The sequence below is a fragment of the Paroedura picta genome, chromosome 1, assembly GCF_049243985.1.
Source record: "Paroedura picta isolate Pp20150507F chromosome 1, Ppicta_v3.0, whole genome shotgun sequence".
Taxonomy (NCBI): domain Eukaryota; kingdom Metazoa; phylum Chordata; class Lepidosauria; order Squamata; family Gekkonidae; genus Paroedura; species Paroedura picta.
Window position 1 is genome coordinate 173352047 of NC_135369.1, and position 23036 is coordinate 173375082.

Consider the following 23036-nt stretch of genomic DNA (forward strand, 5'->3'; position numbering starts at 1 on the left):
ATCTCCATGTATCTTCCAACTCAGATTTTGATCCGGAACAACCCTACCTTTCCCCCACGATATCCTGGAGTGGATATAGCCCTTGATATTTGAAAAAATCTGCATGAGTAAAGGTGTAGCTGTCTGCCTTCCCTGAAATAACTCGCTGCCTCGAGCCTCCAAAGCTGTAGAAAAGCCCTGATTGGCTAGGGCATCAGTTCAAAGGCTTCCTCGTTTCCAGGTTGCAAGGCTTCCCTTAAAGGGGAAGCCCTAATCTCTCTCAGCAGAAGCTCCAGAAACCCTAACTTCTCTCAGCGGAGAATTTTCCTCTTGGATTTATTCTCCCTCCTCTGCTGTCTCCAATCCCCCCCCCCCGCGTTCAAGAAAAAAAAGAAAAGGCTCCTGCTGCACTTGGCTCCCCCCTCCTTCTGAGCTTCCCTAATCACACACAGAACACTTTTCTGTTTCATTGGGAGGGGGGGGGGGATAGAAGAAGACCCGAGTTCTAATCAATCTGAATTCAGCAGGATCCACAACGGAATAAACAAAGTAAGTGCAGAATCAGCCCAGGAGCAGGCCAAAATAGCCCCGATTAGGCTGCTCCTATCAGAGCTCAGTGAAGTTGGCCATAGCTCATACTGGGCTGGCAGGCCACTCAGGGTGGCCAGAGTTGCTCTGTGGAGGAAGGCAAACTCCCTACACAATTCTACATGGAAGCAGGAAGCAAGGAGCCCTGTCGCTTTTGACACAATCCAATTCTTCGGCCTGGAGCCTTCTCCCTCCACCCCCGTAACTCTACCGCTGCGGAAAAGGCAAGAAGAGGAGAGAGAAGGCAGACACATGAAACTGGCGGCCCCCAGTCTTGTGTCGCTCATGTAATCACAGTAATTAAGTTGTCTCTATCCTTTTAATGAGATCGGTGACAGCATGTATTTAATAAGCCAGTTCCGTATCAAAGAGGCTCTCTGTCACACCTGCTCGGCTTGATGTTTGCAGCATGCAAAGCAGCTGCAGCTTAAAATGGCGCCAGTTTATCAAGAAGGACAATCTGTATGTAAAACCAGAACACCACCCTAGCAAGGTAGAACCGCAGGCTTCGGAAGATGGGTGCAGCTCGCTAGATGTCCATGTCTGGAAATCTGGGCTTCCTACAGCTTTTTAATGCTTTTTAAAAAATTTATATCTCACTTTTCTTATTTTTTGAATTTATATCTCACCTTTCTTAGCAATCCGTTCCTAGAATAGCTTACCACATAACTGCAAGATCTCATGATTCAAGAGCATCTGAGGAATATCCTATAGGGGGCATCGGAAGAGATGCATATTTCACATAGTTTGAAAAGGAACTTCTCCAGCATCCTGATTGGCTCAGCTGGAGACTTCCTTCAGCACACTTCCTCCCCGCTGGCCAAGAGAAAAGACTGAATGAAGACAGAACAGTTAGACAGTTAGGAATCTCTCTCACCTGTTTCTAATCCAAGTTCGTTTCTCTTCACAAAAAACCTATTTTATGCTTTGATGCAAAGCTCTCTTTGCAAATTTAAAACTCTGCCTGAAGTAACCACCAGATTAGTCCTGTGATGCTGATTTAAGAAGTACAACCTTGACCGAGACTTGCATCATTCTTGAATAGTTGTTGCCAAAATCCTTGTTTTAGATCTGTGAATTTGGGCCGAAAGAATGAAAGGCCAGATCCTACTGATTTTTCTTTGTCGTTAGATTCAGGTCTGGTAACACTTCAGAAACCAACAAGATTTACCTGGAATAACCAGCCATTTGATAGTCAAAGCTCCCTTCATCAGATACAAGCAAAAGGAACGCTGTAACATTATATCTCAAAAATCTAGCTGTTTTACTGCAACAGCTTGGTCTAGTGGTTAGGAGTGCGGACTTCTAATCTGGCAAGCCAGGTTGGATTCCCTGCTCCCACACATGCAGCCAATGGGTTTTGAGCTGCAGAAATAGTGCCACGTTAAGAAATAAAAAATAAGATGTCATTTTCCGTGCTGCATAATACACCCTAGCCGAGCGCTGAATTCTGTCTAGAATTAACAAACTGCATTGGGAAACTAAAATAATTAAGGCAGGAAACAATGTTCAAATGCAGAGCTGTTCAATTACTGAACATCTATCCAGACAGCGAAAATATTTTAGATAAGACAGGACAAGAAGATCAGCACTGCTGGGTTCATGTAGAAGATATTTTTCCCACATTGAATTAAAATATCTGCAAAGGGTGTAAAGAGACCTAAGCAATATTGCTAAAGCAGTTTTGGGCAGTGGGAAGTACTATTTAGCCCCAAGAGCTACATAAACTGCCTTGTCTTAGAGGGTTGCTGAGACAAAAATTGGGTGAAGCGGGAATAATACAATTCTATTTCAAGATTTAGGTTTTGTTCACATGAGCTCTTGTTGTTTTACGGATAGATGTTTCTTGTAGATATTTGCCCACACCGAAGCTCGTTGCATATATTTTCGAATAACAGCTAGTCGATAATATAAAAGAGAAGATGAGGTTTGAAAAATTACTGGTTGGAGATAATCTGAAGCATATGCTATCAGTATAATTAAGGCGCTCATGAATTTGATCAGCCTGAAAAACTAGAGTCACATGAAAAAGTGGGACACAAATTTAAGAAGGCAGGACTCATGAGTTTGGTCCAAAGACAGACCATAAGCACAACTGAAAACCACTGCAAAGGAATTATATAACAGTGCTCAAAAGAGAGCAAAATGTATGGGCTAGTGGATGGAAAGCACTGGAGGGGCAATAATAATAATAAGAGTTGGTTCTTATATGCCGCTTTTCTCTACCCGAAGGAGGCTCAAAGCGGCTTACAGTCACCTTCCCTTTCCTCTCCCCACAACGGACACCCTGCGAGGGAGATGAGGCTGAGAGAGGCCTGATATTACGGAAGAAGAAGAAGACTTGGTTCTTATATGCTGCTTTTCACTACCAAAAGGAGTCTCAAAGCAGCTTACGGTCGAGACCTTGGGGTACCTGTGGATTGTAAACTAAACATGAGCAGGCAGTGTGATGCAGCGGTAAAAAAGGCGAATGCCATTTTTGGCTGTATCAACAGGGGCATCACATCAAAATCACAAGATGTCATAGTCCCATTGTATATGGCACTGGTCAGACCACACCTGGAGTACTGTGTGCAGTTCTGGAGGCCTCATTTCAAGAAGGACGTAGATAAAATTGAAAGGGTACAGAGGAGAGCGATGAGGATGATTTGGGGCCAAGGGACCAAGCCCTATGAAGATAGGTTGGGAATGTTTAGCCTGGAGAAAAGGAGGTTGAGAGGGGACATGATAGCCCTCTTTAAGTATCTGAAAGGTTGTCACTTGGAGGAGGGCAGGATGCTGTTTCTGTTAGCTGCAGAGGAGAGGACATGCAGTAATGGGTTTAAACTACAAGTACAACGATATAGGCTAGATATCAGGAAAAAATTTTCACAGTCAGAGTAGTTCAGCAGTGGAATAGGCTGCCTAAGGAGGTGGTGAGCTCCCCCTCACTGGCAGTCTTCAAGCAAAGGTTGGATACACACTTTTCTTGGATGCTTTGGGCTGATCCTGCGATGAGCAGGGGGTTGGACTAGATGGCCTGTATGGCCCCTTCCAGCTCTATGATTCTATGATTCTATATGCCAAGAGCGGCAAAGACCTATTAAAGAGCAGATTAACTGATTATGAAACACTGCATTCTCTTCTGCTATGGTTATTTATTTGCATTAAAAATTTATTTCACCCTTGGTAACTCAGTGCTCCCTACGGAATCAAATATCAAAATGGGGATGTCCTTACTCGACAGAATATCTCCATTCTAAAAGAAATTTCTTTGCTGAAATCGTGGTCGGCACACAACTTATCATCTGTAACCAGCTTGCGTTAGACGTTATCTGGTAGAATAATTTCATTTTTAATGTTGCTTGTCGTCTGCCTTTAGAAGGACATGAAATACATTTCCATCTTTTTGCAAAATGCTGGTTCGGTGGGGAGTCAGGGGACTTACTACAGGCGGAAGGATACAAAAGCTGTTACGGAAACAAATGTCACCATAGGCTAACCGCAGAAGTTGACATCACGGTTTGGAGTCCATTGCGCCTTGCCCTCGTGGCAGATCAAGAAGCCAGTTACAGAGCCTGAAAGGATCTTATGGGCACAGAAACAATCCTCCACCCTGTTTGGGTTCTCGCCCAAATTTAGCAAAGGAACATTCTCCTCCTCCTGGCTGAGAAACTCAACAGGTTGGCACCAGTCGCTTGTGTTTGACCATCAACAGGGATGGGGAAGTTCCTGATTTCCCCTTCCTACTGCAGACCCCCCCCACCCCCGCATCATACCCAGCACTGTTCTTGGAGCTCCCCTGAACCCTAGGGCAGTGTTTGGGTGAAGAGGCAATGTGGGAGGAGTTATTTTGCAATTGGAGCTCTTGACCACCATTCCCTGGCTACGATCATAGCAGCCTGTCTCCATTTGCTGCTGTCACTGGCAACATTTCCCATCTGAGATTATTCACTGCAGTAGATACCCTTGTACAGCATTTCATATGTAGTGCTGGATGTGCAGGAAACCTGGAGGAAGAGGCTCTCCGTCCACCTTCGGAGGGTACGAGGAAGCTCGGGAATCAAGGTCAGACCAAATGTTGCCTTCTGCTCTATCCTCCGTTGACATCAAAGTTCAAGAAGCACCACCGGACCCTCCAAAAGCCAAACACAAGCACACCAAGCTTCTCTCGGTGGAAAAGATCAGGCAAAGAAGTCGCATGAACTTTGTAGCGTCCTTGCAAGAAGATGGCCCTCTTAAATGTACTGGTCTTCATCCTGATCGTTGGTGAGCAGTGACCATCGGTCCACTTCGGCCCCTAGAAGGTTCTCTGTATGCCTTGGCATCCGATTGGAGGTCAGGGAAGAAAGAGACACGTGGCTGATCTCGTCCCACGCGCCTGATTTGGGCAAGTCCCGCCTTCTGTCATCCATTCCGATATGGACGCTGACTTCGGAAGGAGTCAGCGACTTCATGGATTCCTGAGCTTGCGCTTCGTACTTTTCCATGTCCGGCTTCTTGTAGCTAAGGAGAGCAGAAAAAACTTCAGAATGCCAGAAGTTCGCACAAAGATACCTGTGCCCCAGACACCCAGACGTGATTACAACAAAGAAAAAAAAAGTTAATTTGTGTTAATCATATTATGTCCTGTTTATTATGCGATCCTCAGCAAGCCAAAGGAAAATAATCTCAGTAATGCATTCTGAACAGGATTCCGGTAGGGCGCCAAAATTTTAGTAAATTGGAACTTTGCTGAGAGGCATTAGTGAGCTATTTTGCGGACAAAGTCTTGTCGATCTGCCAGGACCTTCCTGCCACTGTTGATACAGAAAGGGTGCTGGAGGCCTGTTGGCCATCACGGGAGATGGTTTTTGATAGCTTCAGACGGCTCTCTATAACTGAAGTGCTTTAGGATGCTTAGGGCTGATCCTGCGTTGAGCAGGGGGTTGGACTAGATGACCTGTATGACCCCTTCCAACTCTATGGTTCTATGATTCTATGATTCTAAGTGGACAAGTTACTAGGTTGAGTGAGGACGACAACCTGCCCCCTTGAACCGTCTGTCCTGACTGCTCCGTGGGGGCGACCAGCAGATAGGAGGCCCACTCAGGGATACTATCAACTAAGGTTGAGCACTCCGGCGTGCTTCGGAGGCTTTGGTGAGTACCAACGCACAAGAGCTCTGGGCCCGCACGCTACCCCTCCCCTTCGCGCCACTGGCCACCTCGGGTGTTGGTGCTCGCCAAAGTGGCTGAGGCGCGCCGGAGTGTTCATCCCTACTATCAACCTCTCCCTGACCACTGGAGAGTTTCCTGTGGCGCCCAGAAGTGGCAAGTTCGTGCAGAATATGGTTGGGAAGCAGAGCTGTGTACATGCTTACTTGGGGTCCCTCCCCTTCGCATCTCCTTCACGCTCATTATGGGGCATTTTTGGGGAAGGCTGGTCTACATGGCCATGTATGGTCATATCACCTGATAAATGTTTAACAATTTGAAAAATGTATAGAAATTTTAGATAACTTCCACCCAATTAACTTCCACTTCCACCCATTAAGGAAACCCTTCCAGGGCCATCAAGAAACCCCTGGGTTTTACACAACCCTGGTTGAGAAAGCCTGCCCTAGAGTCCTCCCAGAGCTTACCATTTTAGCTGCAGAGAAGAGAGCAGTACTGATATGGAAGATGCTGCCATGGCTGCTGATCCCATCCATGGTTGTAACACCATTCCAATAGGCATGAATACTCCTGGAGACAGGGAAGAAGAAGAAGAAGAAGAAGAAGAAGAAGAGTTGGTTCTTATATGCCGCTTTTCCCTACCCGAAGGAGGCTCAAAGTGGCTTACAGTCGCCTTCCCATTCCTCTCCCCACAACAGACACCCTGTGGGGTGGGTGAGGCTGAGAGAGCCCTGATATCACTGCCCGGTCAGAACAGTTTTATCAGAGCCGTGGCGAGCCCAAGGTCACCCAGCTGGCTGCATGTGGGGGAGCGCAGAATCGAACCTGGCATGCCAGATTAGAAGTCCACACTCCTAACCACTACACCAAACCGGCAAGCCGTCAAGCCAAACTTCTCATTTGGATAGTTGATCTTTGTAAACAACCCCCCATGACAGAGGCAGTGCAACAGTTCAGTCAGCCTTTCTCAATTTTTTTATCATTGAGAAACCCTGGAAGCATTCTTCAGGCATCGAGAAATCCCAGAAGTGGCAGAATATGGTTGGGAAGCATCTCTGTGGACACGCCCACCTCCCCTCCCCTCCCCCTTCCAGGCCCATCATTGGCCAGTTCGGGAGAGGGAACGGGTCAACATGACCATATATGGTCCTTTCACCTGATAAACATTTAACAAATTAAAAATATATTAAAAACAATTCACTCCCACCCATTCAGGAAAACTTTCCAGGGCTGCCAAGAAACCCCAGGGTTTCACAAAATCCCAATTGAGAAAGCCTGATCTAAGTGAAGGATCCGGACCGTCGTAGCTTACCGGCTGCTATAGGTATTCCAAGGAGGTTGTAGATTAAAGCCAGGATTAAATTTAATCGTATTCTGTTGACTGTTCTCTTGGAGAGATGGATACTTGCAACCACATCCATCAAATCGTTCTGTGAGGGGGAAGTTAAAAAAGCAGAGGTAAGATCTGTGCACTCCTTAAAAAGCCCTGGGTGAGGGGAGGTGGGAAGAAGAAGAGTTGGTTCTTGTACCCTGGTACCCGAAGAAGCCTCAAGAGTGGCTTACGATTGCCTTCCCTTCCTCTCCCCAAAACAGATACCCTGTGGGGTACATGGGGCTGAAAGAGGCCCAAGGTCACCCAGCTGGCTTCACAGGGAAGAGGAGTGGAGAATTCAAAATTCAAAAGAAATTCCGTCTAAACATTTGGAAGAAGTTCCTGACAGAGCGGTTTCTCGGTGGAATAGGCTTCCTCAGGAGGTGGTGGGTTCTCCAACTTTGGAAATTTTTAAACAGAGGCTGGATAGCCATCTGACAAAGAGGCTGAATCTGTGAAGGTTCAAGGGGGTGGCAGGTTACAGTGGATGAGCAACTGGGATGTGAGTGTCCTGCACAGTGCAGGGGGTTGGACTAGATGAAGAAGAAGAAGAAGAAGAGTTGGTTCTTATATACCGCTTTTCCCTACCTGAAGGAGGCTCAAAGCGGCTTACAGTCGCCTTCCCATTCCTCTCCCCACAACAGACTCCCGGTGGGGTGGGTGAGGCTGAGAGAGCCCTGATATTCCTGCCCGGTCAGAACAGTTTTTATCAGTGCTGTGGTGAGTCCAAGCTCACCCAGCTGGTTGCATGTGGGGGAGCGCAGAATCGAACCTGGCATGCCAGATTAGAAGTCTGCACTCTTAACCACTACACCAAACTGGCTCCCAGGAGGTCCCTTCCAACTCTATGATTCTATGGAGTCTTTGATTCTATAAACCCGGTTCTCCAGACTAGAATCCACCGCTCTTCACCACCACACTAAGCTGGACAGGATGCGGATGCACTGTTGCCAACAGTAGGCACTCACACGAATAAGCACAACGTCGGCTGCTTCAATGGCCACATCTGTGCCCGTTCCAATAGCGATGCCCACATCAGCTCTTGCCAAAGCCGGGGAGTCGTTGACCCCGTCCCCGACCATGGCGACTTTCTTCCCAGCGTCTTGGAGCTCCTGGACTTTGGCTACTTTGTGCGACGGGAGAACCTCAGCAAAGACTTTCCGGATCCCAACCTAGGGATGGAGAGAGATCTTGCATTAGTGGCAGGGAGAATTCGCCCATCTTAATTGATTGATTGCAGTCCCAGTTCCACTGCTGCTCAGCAGACCACAGAAACAGTTCTGCAGGTAGAAAAGCTCCTGCTTCCACTCAGCCAGAGCTTGGATCATTTCTCTCTTAAGATCATTATCTATCTGTCTGTCTGTCTGCCTGTCTATCGATTGCGTGCCATGTGGGTAATAATCATATATGCTGTGTTAACATGAAGTTTTCACCTAGTTAATGTAACAGGGGCAATAGAGCAGGCTTTCCCAAATGGTTGGGAGTTAATTAGTCCTTATCCATGGTGCGCTATATATTTGTGAAACTCCCCAGGCGGGAGGAGCGTGTCCAGTCCCTGGAGAATGTCCGAACCCTGATTGGGTTGCTCCCTCAACGCACTGCCCTCCCTCCAGCCAGCAACGGCACACAGCGGGAGGCACAGGCAGTGGTGAGAAGGAGATGGCGGTGCTAATACCACCACCGAGGCCACTGTCCCAACAATGAGCACACCGCGCGGCAAGCCATGGAGAGGAGGCGCTGCACATGCGTGTTTGCGCGCAGCTGTCGCGCATGCACGGCGCCTGGGCCATTGGCTCTCCCCTCACCCCCGGAGGCGGTCCCTGACCACAGAAAGGTTGGGGACCGCTGGTATAAAGTAATTGTGCTGCAGGAATGGGTGTTTCAAAGGAATGCAATTATAATAGAAGTGATGTGTAGGATTCTTTAAGAAAAATAGTAGCAGGTGTAAGAGATTCATGAGCTGGGAAGGCAGCTTTCTTTTCAACAGAGTGGGTTGGGCTTGGAGCATTTCAGAGCATTGGCTTCCATGGCAGCTTGTCATGTCGGCAGTGAATCATTGTTCTCATCTTGAAACACACGCACCCTTTTGCTTTGACTTGTTGGAAATGGTATTATTGACAACTTGTATATTTTTTCTGAGTCTTTGTGGGGGGGCACTCTCTTTCACAGTCCTTCCCCAACTCTGCTGGGGGCTGCCCAAGCTACTCTGCCGGGGGACCCCAATCTCAACAGCAGTCCCAGCATTCCAGTTCTGCAGTGTGGTGAGGCCCCTGCGTGCGCATCTCTGCCTAAGGCCAAAAGAAGTACCTGAGTGGCAATCGCTCTGGCGGTTTTCCTGTTGTCCCCTGTTAGGAGCACCACGTCCACCCCCATATTTTGCAGGGTGTGCATCGCCAGGGCGGCCTCCTGCTTGACGGCGTCCGCGATTGCAATCATGCCACAAAGCGCCCCTGCAGAAGGAAACGGCTCCTCTTTATTTGGCAGCCAAAACTCAAGAGGCCTCCGTCACCACATCCCACGGCCTCCCCAAGCAAGCAGCAAGATGCTGGAAAGGTATCCCAAGTAGTATTTCGTTTGTTCGTTCATTCATTCATTCGTTCGTTCGTTCGTTCGTTCGTTCATTCATTTCTTGGATTTATATCCCGCTTCTCACGACTTCTATCGCCTTGAGGCGGCTAACAATTAAAACCATAACCATTTCCCCATAAAACCCCCATTAAAACCCCATTAAACAATAACATTCATTCATTTCTTGGATTTATACCCCGCTTCTCACGACTTTTGTCAACTTGAGGCGGCTAACAATTAAAACCATAACAATTTCCTCATAAAACCTCCATTAAAACCCCATTAAACAATAACAGTACACATAAGGACCCACAAGATGGCGGAACAATAACAATAACAGTACATATAAATCCACATTAAACAATAACATTCATTCAATTATTGGATTTATACCCCGCTTCTCACGACTTTTATCACCTTGAGGCGGCTAACAATTAAATTTTCCCATAAAACCTTCATTAAAACCCCATTAAACAATAACATTCATTCAATTGTTGGATTTATAGCCCGCTTCTCACAACTTTTGTCACCTCGAGGCGACTAACAATTAAAACCATAACCATTTCCCCATAAAACCCCCATTAAAACCCCATTAAACAATAACATTCATTCATTTCTTGGATTTATACCCCGCTTCTCACAACTTTTGTCACCTCGAGGCGTCTAACAATTAAAACCATAACAATTTCCTCATAAAACCCCCATTAAAACCCCATTAAACAATAACAGTACATATGAGGACCCACAAGATGGCGGAAACAAACTATCACCCAACATAACCTACTAAGCCTAGCCAGACAATCAGTATTAGTTGTTATCTATTACAAGGGATGCTCAGCTAGAGTGGGATCTCTGATTGCAGTTGTAGTAGTCGAGCCTGCCAGCGTTTACACTCACGCCCAATACTCTTCATCCAATTTTAATGTGCCTTCCAAGACGCTCGGTGACTGGGCAAGTCTTCAGGGAGAAAATGTCTTTTTTGTCTTGCATACAAGACCACCCCATTGGCTGGGAGTGAACTAGCAGCTCACAAAAACGATCGGCTGGAACATGGCAAGCAAGAAGAGGAATTGGGGGGTTTGTAATTCGCTTTTCCCTACCCAAAAGAGTGTCACAGCAGCTTGCAATTGCCCAAGGCCACCCAGCTAGCTGGATGTGGAGGGGGAGTGAGGAATCAGACCCGGCTCTCCAGATTAGAAGCTGCTGCTTGTAACCACTACATCAAGCTGGCTCCTTCCCACCCACCTCCAGCCTGACCCACTTCTTCAAGAATCACCTTTCCTATTTTCAGTTTGGTCTCGCTCACTTCCACTACACGACTTCCACACATGGCAGCCCCATCCTGCCTCCAAACCTCCTTTCTAAGCTCCCCTGATTTCTTACATAGGAAGGGAGAAGAAAATAGCGAAGCAACTCTTCTCCTGAAATCTACAACACTGAAGCCACCGGGAAGATGCTGGGCACCTCTCAAGATGTAAACAGCTTGCAGTGTTTAAAGGCCACTGGAACTGGGTCAGATTTCACTGGCCCATCCCTGCCCGTTCAGATCGTGCAGTGTTTAAAGGCCACTGGAACTGGGTCAGATTTCACTGGCCCATCCCTGCCCGTTCAGATCGTGCAGTGTTTAAAGGCCACTGGAACTGGGTCAGATTTCACTGGCCCATCCCTGCCCGTTCAGATCGTGCAGTGTTTAAAGGCCACTGGAACTGGGTCAGATTTCACTGGACCATCCCTGCCCGTTCAGATCGTGCAGTGTTTAAAGGCCACTGGAACTGGGTCAGATTTCACTGGCCCATCCCTGCCCGTTCAGATCGTGCAGTGCTTAAAGGCCACTGGAACTGGGTCAGATTTCACTGGACCATCCCTGCCCGTTCAGATCGTGCAGTGTTTAAAGGCCACTGGAACTGGGTCAGATTTCACTGGCCCATCCCTGCCCGTTCAGATCGTGCAGTGCTTAAAGGCCACTGGAACTGGGTCAGATTTCACTGGACCATCCCTGCCCGTTCAGATCGTGCAGTGTTTAAAGGCCACTGGAACTGGGTCAGATTTCACTGGCCCATCCCTGCCCGTTCAGATCGTGCAGTGCTTAAAGGCCACTGGAACTGGGTCAGATTTCACTGGACCATCCCTGCCCGTTCAGATCGTGCAGTGTTTAAAGGCCACTGGAACTGGGTCAGATTTCACTGGCCCGTCCCTGCCCATTCAGATCGTGCAGTGTTTAAAGGCCACTGGAACTGGGTCAGATTTCACTGGCCCGTCCCTGCCCATTCAGATCTTGCAGTGTTTAAAGGCCACTGGAACTGGGTCAGATTTCACTGGCCCGTCCCTGCCCGTTCAGATCGTGCAGTGCTTAAAGGCCACTGGAACTGGGTCAGATTTCACTGGACCGTCCCTGCCCGTTCAGATCGTGCAGTGTTTAAAGGCCACTGGAACTGGGTCAGATTTCACTGGACCGTCCCTGCCCGTTCAGATCTTGCAGTGTTTAAAGGCCACTGGAACTGGGTCAGATTTCACTGGACCCTCCCTGCTCCTTCCTGCAGCTGCCTCATCCTCTGACCCCCCTCAACATGCAACCTCGCTAGAGTCTAGTCAGCTACAGAACATGCAAGAAGAAGATGTTTAAGCATGTCGGCTACCCATTTATAGCCACCAGTATCGCAGTGTGTCCTTTAGTTTCATGGCCGGTCATGGCTTCATGGACGTCGCTGGAGATACACAAGCCATTCCGTCTCATCCACTCCCGATTGCCGATCAAGACAGAGTAGGTCAGAGGGACAGCCCCATCTGTTGGGCACAGAAGTAACAATGGGGAAAATGCATGGGAATAGTCATTCAAAGGGTGATAACTGAGCATTTGAGGAGGTTCCAAAAATCACAGAAGAGGGATTTTGAGCTGTCATACTGGTATTTTTTCAGTAGGTACAGCACCTCCTGCTATGCAATTACACAAATCAAAAAAGCCCATTTATTTATTTGATTCATTTTATTCCCTGCTGGTTTACATCCTCCTCCTCCCCTCCATTTTAGACTTACAACGACCCTGTGGGGATGGTTAGGCAGGCCAAAGTTACTCAAAGAGCTTCCATGGCACAGGTGAGGATCTAGCAGTATCAGAATATCTGACAAAGGGAGATTTCAGTCTCAAAAGCTTATACCCTGGAGATTTTCTTGGTCTCTGAAGGTGGCACTGAACCTATTTGTCTGGGGAAATGCCAGTATCCTTGAGCCAATAAACCTACATTACAAGTTGGAGCCTCAGGAGGAGTTGCAAGGTGGGCCAGGCCACAAATGGCTGGGGATTCCCAATTATGAATCCCCTTTCCTCAACCCAATTCCCCCATTTTAGAATCCATTATAGTTCTGCCGACTTGAGCAGGCCAAGTTCCAATTCATCTCTACCAGACAAATCCTCATCAAGCCGCGCTGGTTCTACTTCACCACCAGCTTTTGGTTACATTTTCAAAGTGGTATTAATGCTACATGCCCTGATGTGGGTGTAGTCTGCACGGGGCTTTTTACCCAGTCCCAGTTCAAATGAATCCCTCCCATCTACACTGAATTCAATTTGCATTTTGATTTTTGGGTGCTTTAAAATTCCCCTCTGCAACACGCATGATTGATCCGGAATGACCCTACCTTTCCCCTGCGATATCCAGAAGTAGATATAACCCTTGATATTTTAAGCTCCCTGCTTTTTGTGAATTAATTCCTTTCTCTGTGCCTGGTAGCAAAGCAGTCTTCCCTTATTGGCCAGGGTGTAAGTTCAAAGACTTCCTGGTTCCCTGTTGCAAGGCTTGTCTTAAAGTGACTGCGCTCCAGAAGCCCTAACTTCTCTCAGCAGAGATTTGCCTCTTGGATTTATTTCCCCCTCCTCTGCTGTCTCCAATCCTCTCCCCCCTCCCTTGTTCAAGAAAAGAGACTCCTGCTGTGCTTGGCTCCCCTCCCTGCTCTGAGCTTCCCCAATCAAGTGCAGAACACTTTCTGTTTCAATTGCGGGAGGGGGGGGGATAGAGGAAGACCCAGGTTCAAATCGATCTGAATTCAGTAGGATCCACAACAGAAAAAACAAAGTAAGTGCATAATCAGCCCTGGCTAGAATAGGCTGGGCTGATTTCATTACATCTTAGAAGCCAAGCAGGGTTGGCCCTGCTTAGTATTTAGATGGGACCCACTAAGTCAAGGGTGGTGATGCAGAACCAGGCAGTGGGAAACCACCTCTGAACCTCTCTTGCTTTGGAAACCCTAACAGCGGGTACCAGAAGTTGGCTGTGGCTTAACAGCACTTTCTGCCTTCCTGGGGTACCCCACAAACCCACTAGGAAGAAACCCCTACTTTGCCTATGGGTGATTTGGGGGTTTTGTTTTGTGACTAGCAACAGCCCACCCTCTTTATTTCTAGATTTATTCATTTATTTAATTCATTTAGAAGAAGAGAAGAAGAGCTGGTTTTTTTATACTCCGCTTTTCACTACCTAAAAGAGTCCCAAATCAGCATATAAACGCCTTTCCCTTCCTCTTATAGAAGAAGAGTTGGTTCTTATACCCTGCTTTTCACTGCCCGGAGTCTCAAAGCAGCTTACAATTGTCTTCCCTTCTTCTCCCCACAAGATGGCATTGAGAGGGCTCTGACAGGACTGCTCTGTGAGAACAGCACTATCAGAACTGTGATTATCCAAAGGTCACTCAGGAGGCTGCATGAGGAGCAGCGGGAAATCACACCCGGCTCACCAGATTAGAAGTCGCCACTCTTAACCACTACACAAAGCTGGCAAGAAGCAAGAGCCTAGAAACACACCAGATGGCTTCAATGGGTAGCAAGTTGAGAGTCCCTGACTTAAGCCTTGTTTCAAGGAACTTACAGCTTACCTCCACGTTTGGAGACCAGAGTCTGTGAACGGTGGTTTGCAGGAATTCTGTCTGGATCACCAAGTTGAGAGCTCAAGTGGTCCAAATGCAACTCCCCCGCTCCCAGCATAGCTTCAACGCTGCTGACTTGACAGCTAATTCCACAGCCAGGAACCGACTGGAAGTCCTGGCAATACCCAAGGGCGTCCGTTCCAAGTTCCTGAAAAATCCACATTGAAAATCGCTCGTGTCCTTCCATTCCCCACCGCAGAAAAATTAGTTTAAAAGTTCGTGGGACGAAATTTAAATTGCTTAACAAAATTCAGTTTACATTTATGGTTTAAAGTCAGTTTGCAGGGGAAAGGGGAGATCCTCTCTGACCTTTCCAAGAATGAGGAATTTCTTGCAGTTGTTCTTGATGCAACAAAGGTCTTATTATTTATTTTTCTAATTTTTTACCACCCCTTTTGAACAACTGAAGGTAGGACATATTTATTGGCATGGTTTTATTTATTTATTTATGTATTTTTCAAATCACTGGAGGGTATAATTTGAAAACCATCAGGAAGTTCCTCTCCTATCTATGCAAAATATACATCTCCTCCAATGCCCCTGCAGGACACCCCTTATATTCTGCTCAATTATGCACACTGCTGATCTTGCATATTCCAACACCTTGATGAGCAACATAGGGTGTTTAAAAAGTTCCCCACACCCATTGCCCTTCTCTTCCAGATTAGAGGCCATTCCCTTCCAACTCTCCTCCCAGTGCTGGAACTCCACTATACTTTGATCAAACACAACACAAACCAATGAAAGATATTAAGTGAGAGAAAGCAATGGTGTAGCAGGGTGGTACAGAAGAGCCCTGGAGAATGCAGCATCCAATCCCCATTTGGCTCCAATGCTTTGCCATGCCTGAGTGTAGCTGACACCCAAGGACGAAATCCCTTTTGAAGTCTCCAAACATGCCAGATGCCTTAACAATTCTTCCTCTCCTTCTCCCCCTCCCTACTGACATTTGGTCTCCCTTCGTTCCCATCATTATTTGCGCCCATTGTTGGTATCAAGATGTTATCACTTCCATGCTTTGTGTTCCCAGGGAGGAGGGCACCTCCCCTATACGTGTGCGCTAGTGTTTTGTGAGTTAGTTCTAACTATGCCTTATGTGTAGTATCTTGCTCTGCTCCCATAAAGCAACTTTTCCAAAGGAGGTTTGCTTTTCTTGGGAATAAATGAAGAACCTCAAAGGAACCAAGCATGAATGGCTTGTGCTTAGCAACCTGAAAAAAAGGATGTTTCCTGCTTCTCCCTGGATCCATCTTAGAGCAATGCTTCAAAGCAAGCTCAAGAGGAGAGAGAGAGAGAGAGAGAGAGAGAGAGAGAGAGAGAGTTCCTGCCCTGCTGAAATGCTACCCAGGGAGCTGGCAGAGCACTCCCAGCACCTGAACAGTTCATCAGGCCTACTAGGGCAGTGATCCCCAACCTTTTTGAGGCTGGGGACCGGCAGGGCAACTGCCCGCCTGCGCATGCCGTGCATGCGCGCCCACGCCTGCGCATTGCGCAAGCGCGGCTGGGCCGCGCATGCACACATGCATGGGCGCGGCCCTGATTCCCTCTCCCCCCCTCCCGCAGTAAGAAGTTTTTTACTGTGGGGGGGGCGGGGAGAGGGAGCCGCGGCCCGGCGCCATGGCCTTCGCGGCCCGGCACCGAGCCGCAGGCTGGTTGGGGACCACTGGTTGGGGACCACTGGTTGGGGACCACTGAACTAGGGCAGAACAGCAGTCTGGTGTCTGGTGTCTCGGCAAGGCAGTGTCTCCAGAGTCCTCAGTGCCATATAGGAATGGGCTGCTGTTGTGAAAGTGTTGGGACATGCAAGATTTTCTGTGTGCATGACTGTGTCCATTTCCTCCGCCCCTTGAGCGTGCCAAGTCTTGAGGTTGAGCCTGCCCTGGAAGCTCAGCATGGGCTAGGAAACAAGACACAGTTGCTAACATGCCAGGGGAGATTTCTCCCACCCCGCATCTGAACTCAGATGAAATGCAGCACGTTCGGTACCTCTTTGCAGTATCTAGTGACTGCCACCCCTAAGGGATGCTCGCTGCTAGCTTCTGCCGTGCCAACGACAGCCAGGAACTTCTTCAGCGAGAGAGTGGCTGTAGCATCACCCAGCAGGAGGACTCTCATGACTCTGGGAACCCCGTAAGTGATTGTCCCTGTTTTATCAAACATCACGGTATTGACCTGAAAGAAACAAAAGTGACAGACATAGTCCTCCTAGGAGCCTGGAGCACCTCCGGCCATGGCTATGCATTACTTCCTGCCTCTTCTAAAAACATGCACTTACACAAGACTGAGAACTTGGCTAACCCTAAGGCAGTGGTTCTAAACCTTCCTAATGCCGCGACCCTTTAATACAGTTCCTCATGTTGCAGTGACCCCCAACCATAAAATCATGCAAGTGTTCTTTCACAGAAATTAAAGTGAAACTGATTAATGGCATGAAGATACATTGTTCATGATGGTATATACATTGTTTTTCCCCCGGGGTTTCTCAGTTCAGTTCTGTCCCACTCTTTTCCGCTGCTCCAGACAGACGAACGCTCTATCTCGATCTACCTCGCAAGGCTGTTGTGTGGACGGCGCCCCCTGGCCAAGCTGATTGCTCTGCTGCAACCCCTGTGAAAGGGTCGTTCGACCCCCAAAGAGGTCCCGACCCCCTAAGTGATAACCAATACTGATAATAACCCCACCACACGAAACACAGAGAAATAGGAGTGTCTTGAAGATCGTTTCAGAGAGAATTATTTTATTAACCGCCCTAACTTGTGAGACTCAGGGCAGTTTACAGTAGAAAACAGGGATAGTCAACCTGTGGTCCTCCAAATGTTTATGGACTACAAGTCCCATGAGCCCCTGCCAGCAAATGCTGGCAGGGGCTCATGGGAATAGTAGTCCATAGACATCTGGAGGACTACAGGTTGACTACTCCTGGAATAAAACATAAGAAATTAGTGTAAAATAGAAATTGAAACACATTCAAAACATTATCACTTTAAAACCTGTATTGAACGGTTGCCCGCTTTCCTATCATGGGAGAGAATGAGGGTGCTTATGAAGGTGGTCCGGGTGGGTTCTGACAGGGAGTCCAATGGATCAGATGGGTTTAGGCCTCAGCCACAGACCCGGTAGAATAGCTTTGTCTTAAAAGCCCTGCAGAATTATCTGAGATCCCACAAGGCTCGGATCTCAGTTGGACGAACATTCTACTAGGCCGGAGCCAGGCCTGAAACAGCCCTGGCCCTGGTTGAGCCCAGTGTGATCTCTTTGGGGCCAGGGATCTTAAGCAAATTCTGCTGGCTAGATCTTAATGCTTACTGGGGACACAATGGTGATTATATTGATGTGCAGTAGAACTGCAGGGACCGCCTCTCGGAATACGCCCTCCAGAGAGCTCTGTGCTCAGCTAATTCCAACTTGGTGGTGATCCCTGGCCCCAGAGAGGTATGCTTGGCCTCGAACAGAGGCTTTGGCTTTGGGCCTGGTGGAATGAGCTGTCAGCAGAGATGCGGTCCCTTACAGAACTTCCTGAGTTCCAAAGGGCTGAAAAACAGCACTCTTCCACCAGACATTTGACTGAGGCCATGGTCCAGCATCATCATCAGAATGCTCCCCCTCCCTCATCAGACCCCAGCTCCCACCATCCTGAGCCTGGCTATTGCTGGCATGCTAATAATAATAATAATAATAATAATAATAATAATAATAATAATAATAATAATAATAATAATAATAATAATAATACTTTTATTGGCATACAGCAAGTAAAAAGCCCAGACCATTGAACAAGATGCATATAAAATTAATTTTAAAACATCTTCGTTCTAACTTGAGATATTAGCAAACAGCAGATCTAAAGCACCTACAATGGAACAGGATGCCACTGAAAAATTAATATTATAATTATCAAAATATCTTAGTTCTAACTCGAAATGCAGCCATTAATCAGCTACACACCATGTGGTTTCTACAGAATGATCATTTAGAAGAAACTGGAGTGAAGCTTCATGGTTTGTTAACCCGCAAGAAGAAGACAATAAGGGAAGGAGAAGTTCTCTATGATGGATCACATGGAGCATAGTAACACTAATTTCCTACCCTTCCTTCTTCAGTTTAAAATGTTGAACTGTTTTTAGATTGAATGTTAAGACGTTGTAATTCATTTATTTTTAATCCATAAACTGTTGTGAGCCACCTCGGGACCACTGGGAGAGGGGTGTCCTATAAGCCTAAATATAGATAAATAAATAAACAGTGAGATTTGAGTCTGGTAACCCCTTAGAGCGCCTGAAAGCTTTGCCCATGAGGTTGGGAGTTCGATCCCAGCAGCCGGCTCAAGGTTGACTCAGCCTTCCATCCTTCCGAGGTCGGTAAAATGAGTACCCAGCTTGCTGCTGGGGGGTAAACGGTCATGACTGGGGAAGGCACTGGCAAACCACCCCGTATTGAGTCTGCCATGAAAACGCTAGAGGGCGTCACCCCAAGGGTCAGACATGACTCGGTGCTTGCACAGGGGATACCTTTACCTTTACCTTTAACCCCTTAGAGACGAACAAGGTTTTCGCGCTACGAACTTTCACGAGTCTAAGGGCCCTTGGTCAGATACAAAGAAAGAGCAGGCAGGAGAGTTGTCTTATGCTACAACCTCCCAGTTGTCTGTGGCTCCCTGCTCCATAGTGCTCTGGGCCTTGTTTTTGGCCCTCCAAGGTCGGGTTGCCAGGCCCCCTCATCCAGAAATCACAAAGAATCCTGAACAGGGCCTGGATAGAGTACAATAAAAGTAAAGCAATGCACTGATGAAAGAAGATCTTTTTTGTCTTATTTTTTTCCTTATTTCTAATTTATTTGTGGAACTGAGTAGCAGCCCCCAGGCACAGCTGAGCAGGGACAATATTAACCTTGTGCGCCATTTCCAGGGGCTTCCCACCTTTGATGAGAATACCGTTCTGCGCAGCGACCCCGGTGCCCACCATCACGGCCGTCGGGGTCGCCAGCCCCAGGGAGCAGGGGCAGGCAATGCACAGGACCGTGATGGAGGTCTGGAAGGCAAACCGTATGATGACTTCCGCTTTCGAAATGTGTTTGCTGTAATGCTGGAAGGGAGGGGAAAGACAAAATGGGTGTCACTCGGCAGGGAAATCGAGCAGCTTTCAAAGACGGTTAAGTGTAGACAAGAAAAAGGTAGTTTTCAAGCTGGCGATTCAATCTTGTATTCTTATCATTTATTTATTTATTTGTTTATTTTTGGTTTATATGCTGCCGCTCCCCAATTGGTCTCGCAGTGGTTCACATAGTAAATCATTAAAATACAATAAAACCCCAATAAAACCCCTCCAAATTACAACAACAACCACAAGGCAGCAGTGGTAACATCCTCTCTACCCAATCCTATCCCACCCTGTTCAGCCAGAGGCCAAGTTCTCTTCCGGAGAGAGTGGGAGCAGTTCTGATAGGCCTTTGGGGGATCCTTAGACACTGATATCGAAGCCTTCGAGACCAATCACTGTATTGATACCAGAAACTACAGTCCATTATGCGCGCACGTCTTACTGCGCATTTTGAAGTAGGGATTTGAATTTGGGGGCTCCCCAGATCTTAGCCCGACATTATAGGCACCCGCCTCATCATGGCTCTCTCACTAAGAAGTACTTACAGGAAAATATTTCAGCACGATATCGAAGTGTATAAATCCAATCACAATCCACGCTACCAGTGTTGCGGTAGAAATTATGATGATAAATGGGACAAAGTAGCCACTAAATTTGTCAGCCAGTTGCTGGATGGGTGCCTGGAAAAATTCGGAAAAGTACATGTTTATACTTGTGCATAAGAATACAAAGAGAGACCCGTGAACTCCTGTCTCATAGCCTTCCTTGACAAATATGGCTGTTCTGCAACGCACCGGTCCCCAGCTCATATTCCCCCTCAGAGAAGCATCTTCCGCCAAATCCGGAAAAGGGCACTTGCCAATGAGGCAAAAATGCAAGCAAAACCACACTTGATCTACCTCAGTCTTCTAGACCAGCTGTCCCCAACCCCTGGTTCAGAGACCGGGACTGGTCCGTGGATCAGTCAGTACCGGACCGCGGGTCCTCCTCGTCCTCCTCCCCGGCTCCTGCCTCGGGGGCCGCCCTGCCACTCTGCCACCGGCTCACCTTTGGTGCTCTCCAGCGGCCACCATGGCTGAGGCTCCCCCTCGGTGTGGCACTGCGCAGTTGCTGCTGGCACCGTCCCCTAGTGGGCGGCGGGAAGTCAAGCGGAGCAGGGGCTCAGGCAGCGGCGGCGACATCCCTCAGCAAACGACTACCCCCCTTGGGCCTCGGTAAAATTGTCAAGCGTTGACCGGTCCCCGGTGATAAAAAGGTTGGGGACCACTGTTCTAGGCAGCAAAAGCATGTAGCACCCACTTCCCACTCCAGGTCAAGACCAAAAATGGTTTAAGAAACACAGGTGGGGAGGTGGGGCTAAGGAGCAAATGGAATGAACTCTCAACCAGGGCCAGGGCCTTTTTGGTCCTGGCCCCTACCTGGTGGAATGAGCTCCCGGATGAGCTAAAGGCCATGTCAGAGCTATCACAGTTCCACAGGGCCTGCAAAATGGAGCTCTTCCACCAGGCATTTGGTCGAGGCTAGGGCTAGAAGATCTTTGGGTCCATCCTTCTTCCTCTCATGACTGATAACATCCCGAATCACATCTTCATCTGCCCTCTATGAGGGGTCTGATGGGTAGGGAGGTCGCTCCAAATTCTGGAACCATCATTAGGGAGGGGAAGGGAGACGAAATGAATTCTTTGTTTGTTGTTTGTGGGTTACTGATTTTACTAAGCTGGGGTTACTTTTTATTTATTTATGCTATTTATGCTTTGATTTATACCCCGCCATTCTCAAAGATGTCACCTCGTGGAGGCTTACTTTATAAAAACAGAATACAAAGTGCCCGTAAAATAAACTGCTCGGAGCCTCCGGGGAGGGCGGTATATAAGTATGAATAAATAAAATAAATAAAATGAAATGTTATGTTTGTATTCTTTTTGACCTGTAAATCGCTGAGAGCCAGCTTTGGCTGAGAGTGGTGACTATAATAATAAGCCTTTATTGGCATCAAACAATAAGAAGCAAATACAGCCAAGCAGGGTAAACATATAATAGGGTAAAATAAGCTCATATTATAAACTAAAACAGAGTTAAATTGACTGATTAAAACCTTAGTTCTGGCTCGATGAACAACCATTAAAATTTAGCTACACACAATGTAAAGCGAAGAATACATAAACAAAGGAAGACTGGGATCTGGCTAGCAGCACTTGTGAGATTTTGGGGTCAGACCTCTGAAGGAACATTTTATCTATCTTGTGATTCCAATGCTCTTTAAGTAGCCTTTTTCTTTCTGCAGAGCTGAACGCAGTGCCCACCGTTGGCATGAACACAGTGTTTTGACAGCCAGAAGCTCAGGACACAAACTCACTTTACCTTTGACATCTGAGCTTCTTCGACCAGTTTCACAATCTGGGCCAGGGTGGTGTCAGAGCCAACGTGAGTCGCGTTGACAAGGACTGAGCCATGGGCATTGAGAGAGCCTGCGATCACAGTGCTGCCCGGTTTCTTGGTGACAGGCATGGCTTCCCCTACAAAGAAGAAGAAGAAGAAGAGTTGGTTCTTATATGCCGCTTTTCCCTACCCGAAGGAGGCTCAAAGCGGCTTACAGTCGCTTCCCTTTCCTCTCCCCACAACAGACACCCTGTGGGGTGGGTGAGGCTGAGAGAGCCCTGAGATTACTGCTCGGTCAGAACAGCTTTACCAGTGCTGTGGTGAACCCAAGGTCACCCAGCTGGTTGCATGTGGGGGAGCGCAGAATCGAACCAGGCTTGCCAGATTAGAAGTCCGCACTCCTAACCACTACACCAAACTGGCTCTCAAGACAAGCCAACCAACAGCCCTTTAATAACAGCATCTCCCTCATTGGCTGGCTCCTGCCAAGCGAGAGCCGTGCCAGAGTATAAGCTCAACATCTGATACAATCAAAAGGCAGCCAAGGTGCTCCAGATCAAGGGGGAGAGGAGATTAATGGTGGGACTTTAATAAGCCAGCCACGAGGCACCTGCCTTTCTTCCTGCTTTGCTTCCCCACAGGAACCTAGTAATGTATCTCAGCAACCAAGACATTCAAGCAGCTGAATGGAGTCTTCGATTCGGGAAGAAGTTATAGAATCATCATCACCACTAAAGCCTGCTTGGATAGCTCAGTTGTATATTTGTATTTCTAGGAACGGCTTTTAAAGGACTCTTGCACAAGTTTCCTTGGGACCACAGGGACCAGGTCAGCGAGATGAGAAGTGCATGCATACAATCAGAGAAATGTTCTTTCCTAGGGTCCTTCTGTGAAGCGATTTGCCCTAGTCACTTTCAAGGTCTGCATGATTTCATCCATCATAGTTATCAGGATGGGGCAAGCATGTCTCCTACTTTAGTCTGGAGGGAAGGAGTGTGTAAA

The 23036-nt window shown here is 47.6% G+C and overlaps 1 protein-coding gene across 4 annotated transcripts in view; it reads right to left on the reverse strand.

Moving 5' to 3' along the window:
* Positions 1-3684: 3684 nt before the first annotated feature.
* Positions 3685-23036, reverse strand: part of ATP7B (ATPase copper transporting beta) — a 56416-nt gene continuing 37064 nt past the window's right edge. For 2 of the 4 annotated variants that reach the window (XM_077312064.1, XM_077312072.1), the window contains 11 exons: positions 22017-22171; positions 20201-20335; positions 19446-19640; positions 16546-16731; positions 14509-14707; positions 12278-12426; positions 9382-9522; positions 8043-8246; positions 7015-7132; positions 6170-6272; positions 3685-5052 (listed from right to left, as the gene is read on the reverse strand). In XM_077312064.1, the coding sequence (XP_077168179.1) occupies positions 4785-5052; positions 6170-6272; positions 7015-7132; positions 8043-8246; positions 9382-9522; positions 12278-12426; positions 14509-14707; positions 16546-16731; positions 19446-19640; positions 20201-20335; positions 22017-22171 (1853 nt within the window). In that variant the 3' untranslated portion in view covers positions 3685-4784. Of the gene's footprint in view, positions 5053-6169; positions 6273-7014; positions 7133-8042; positions 8247-9381; positions 9525-12277; positions 12427-14508; positions 14708-16545; positions 16732-19445; positions 19641-20200; positions 20336-22016; positions 22172-23036 lie in introns of those variants that run through there. The other 2 variants (XM_077312082.1, XM_077312092.1) reach the window with 1 other exon arrangement.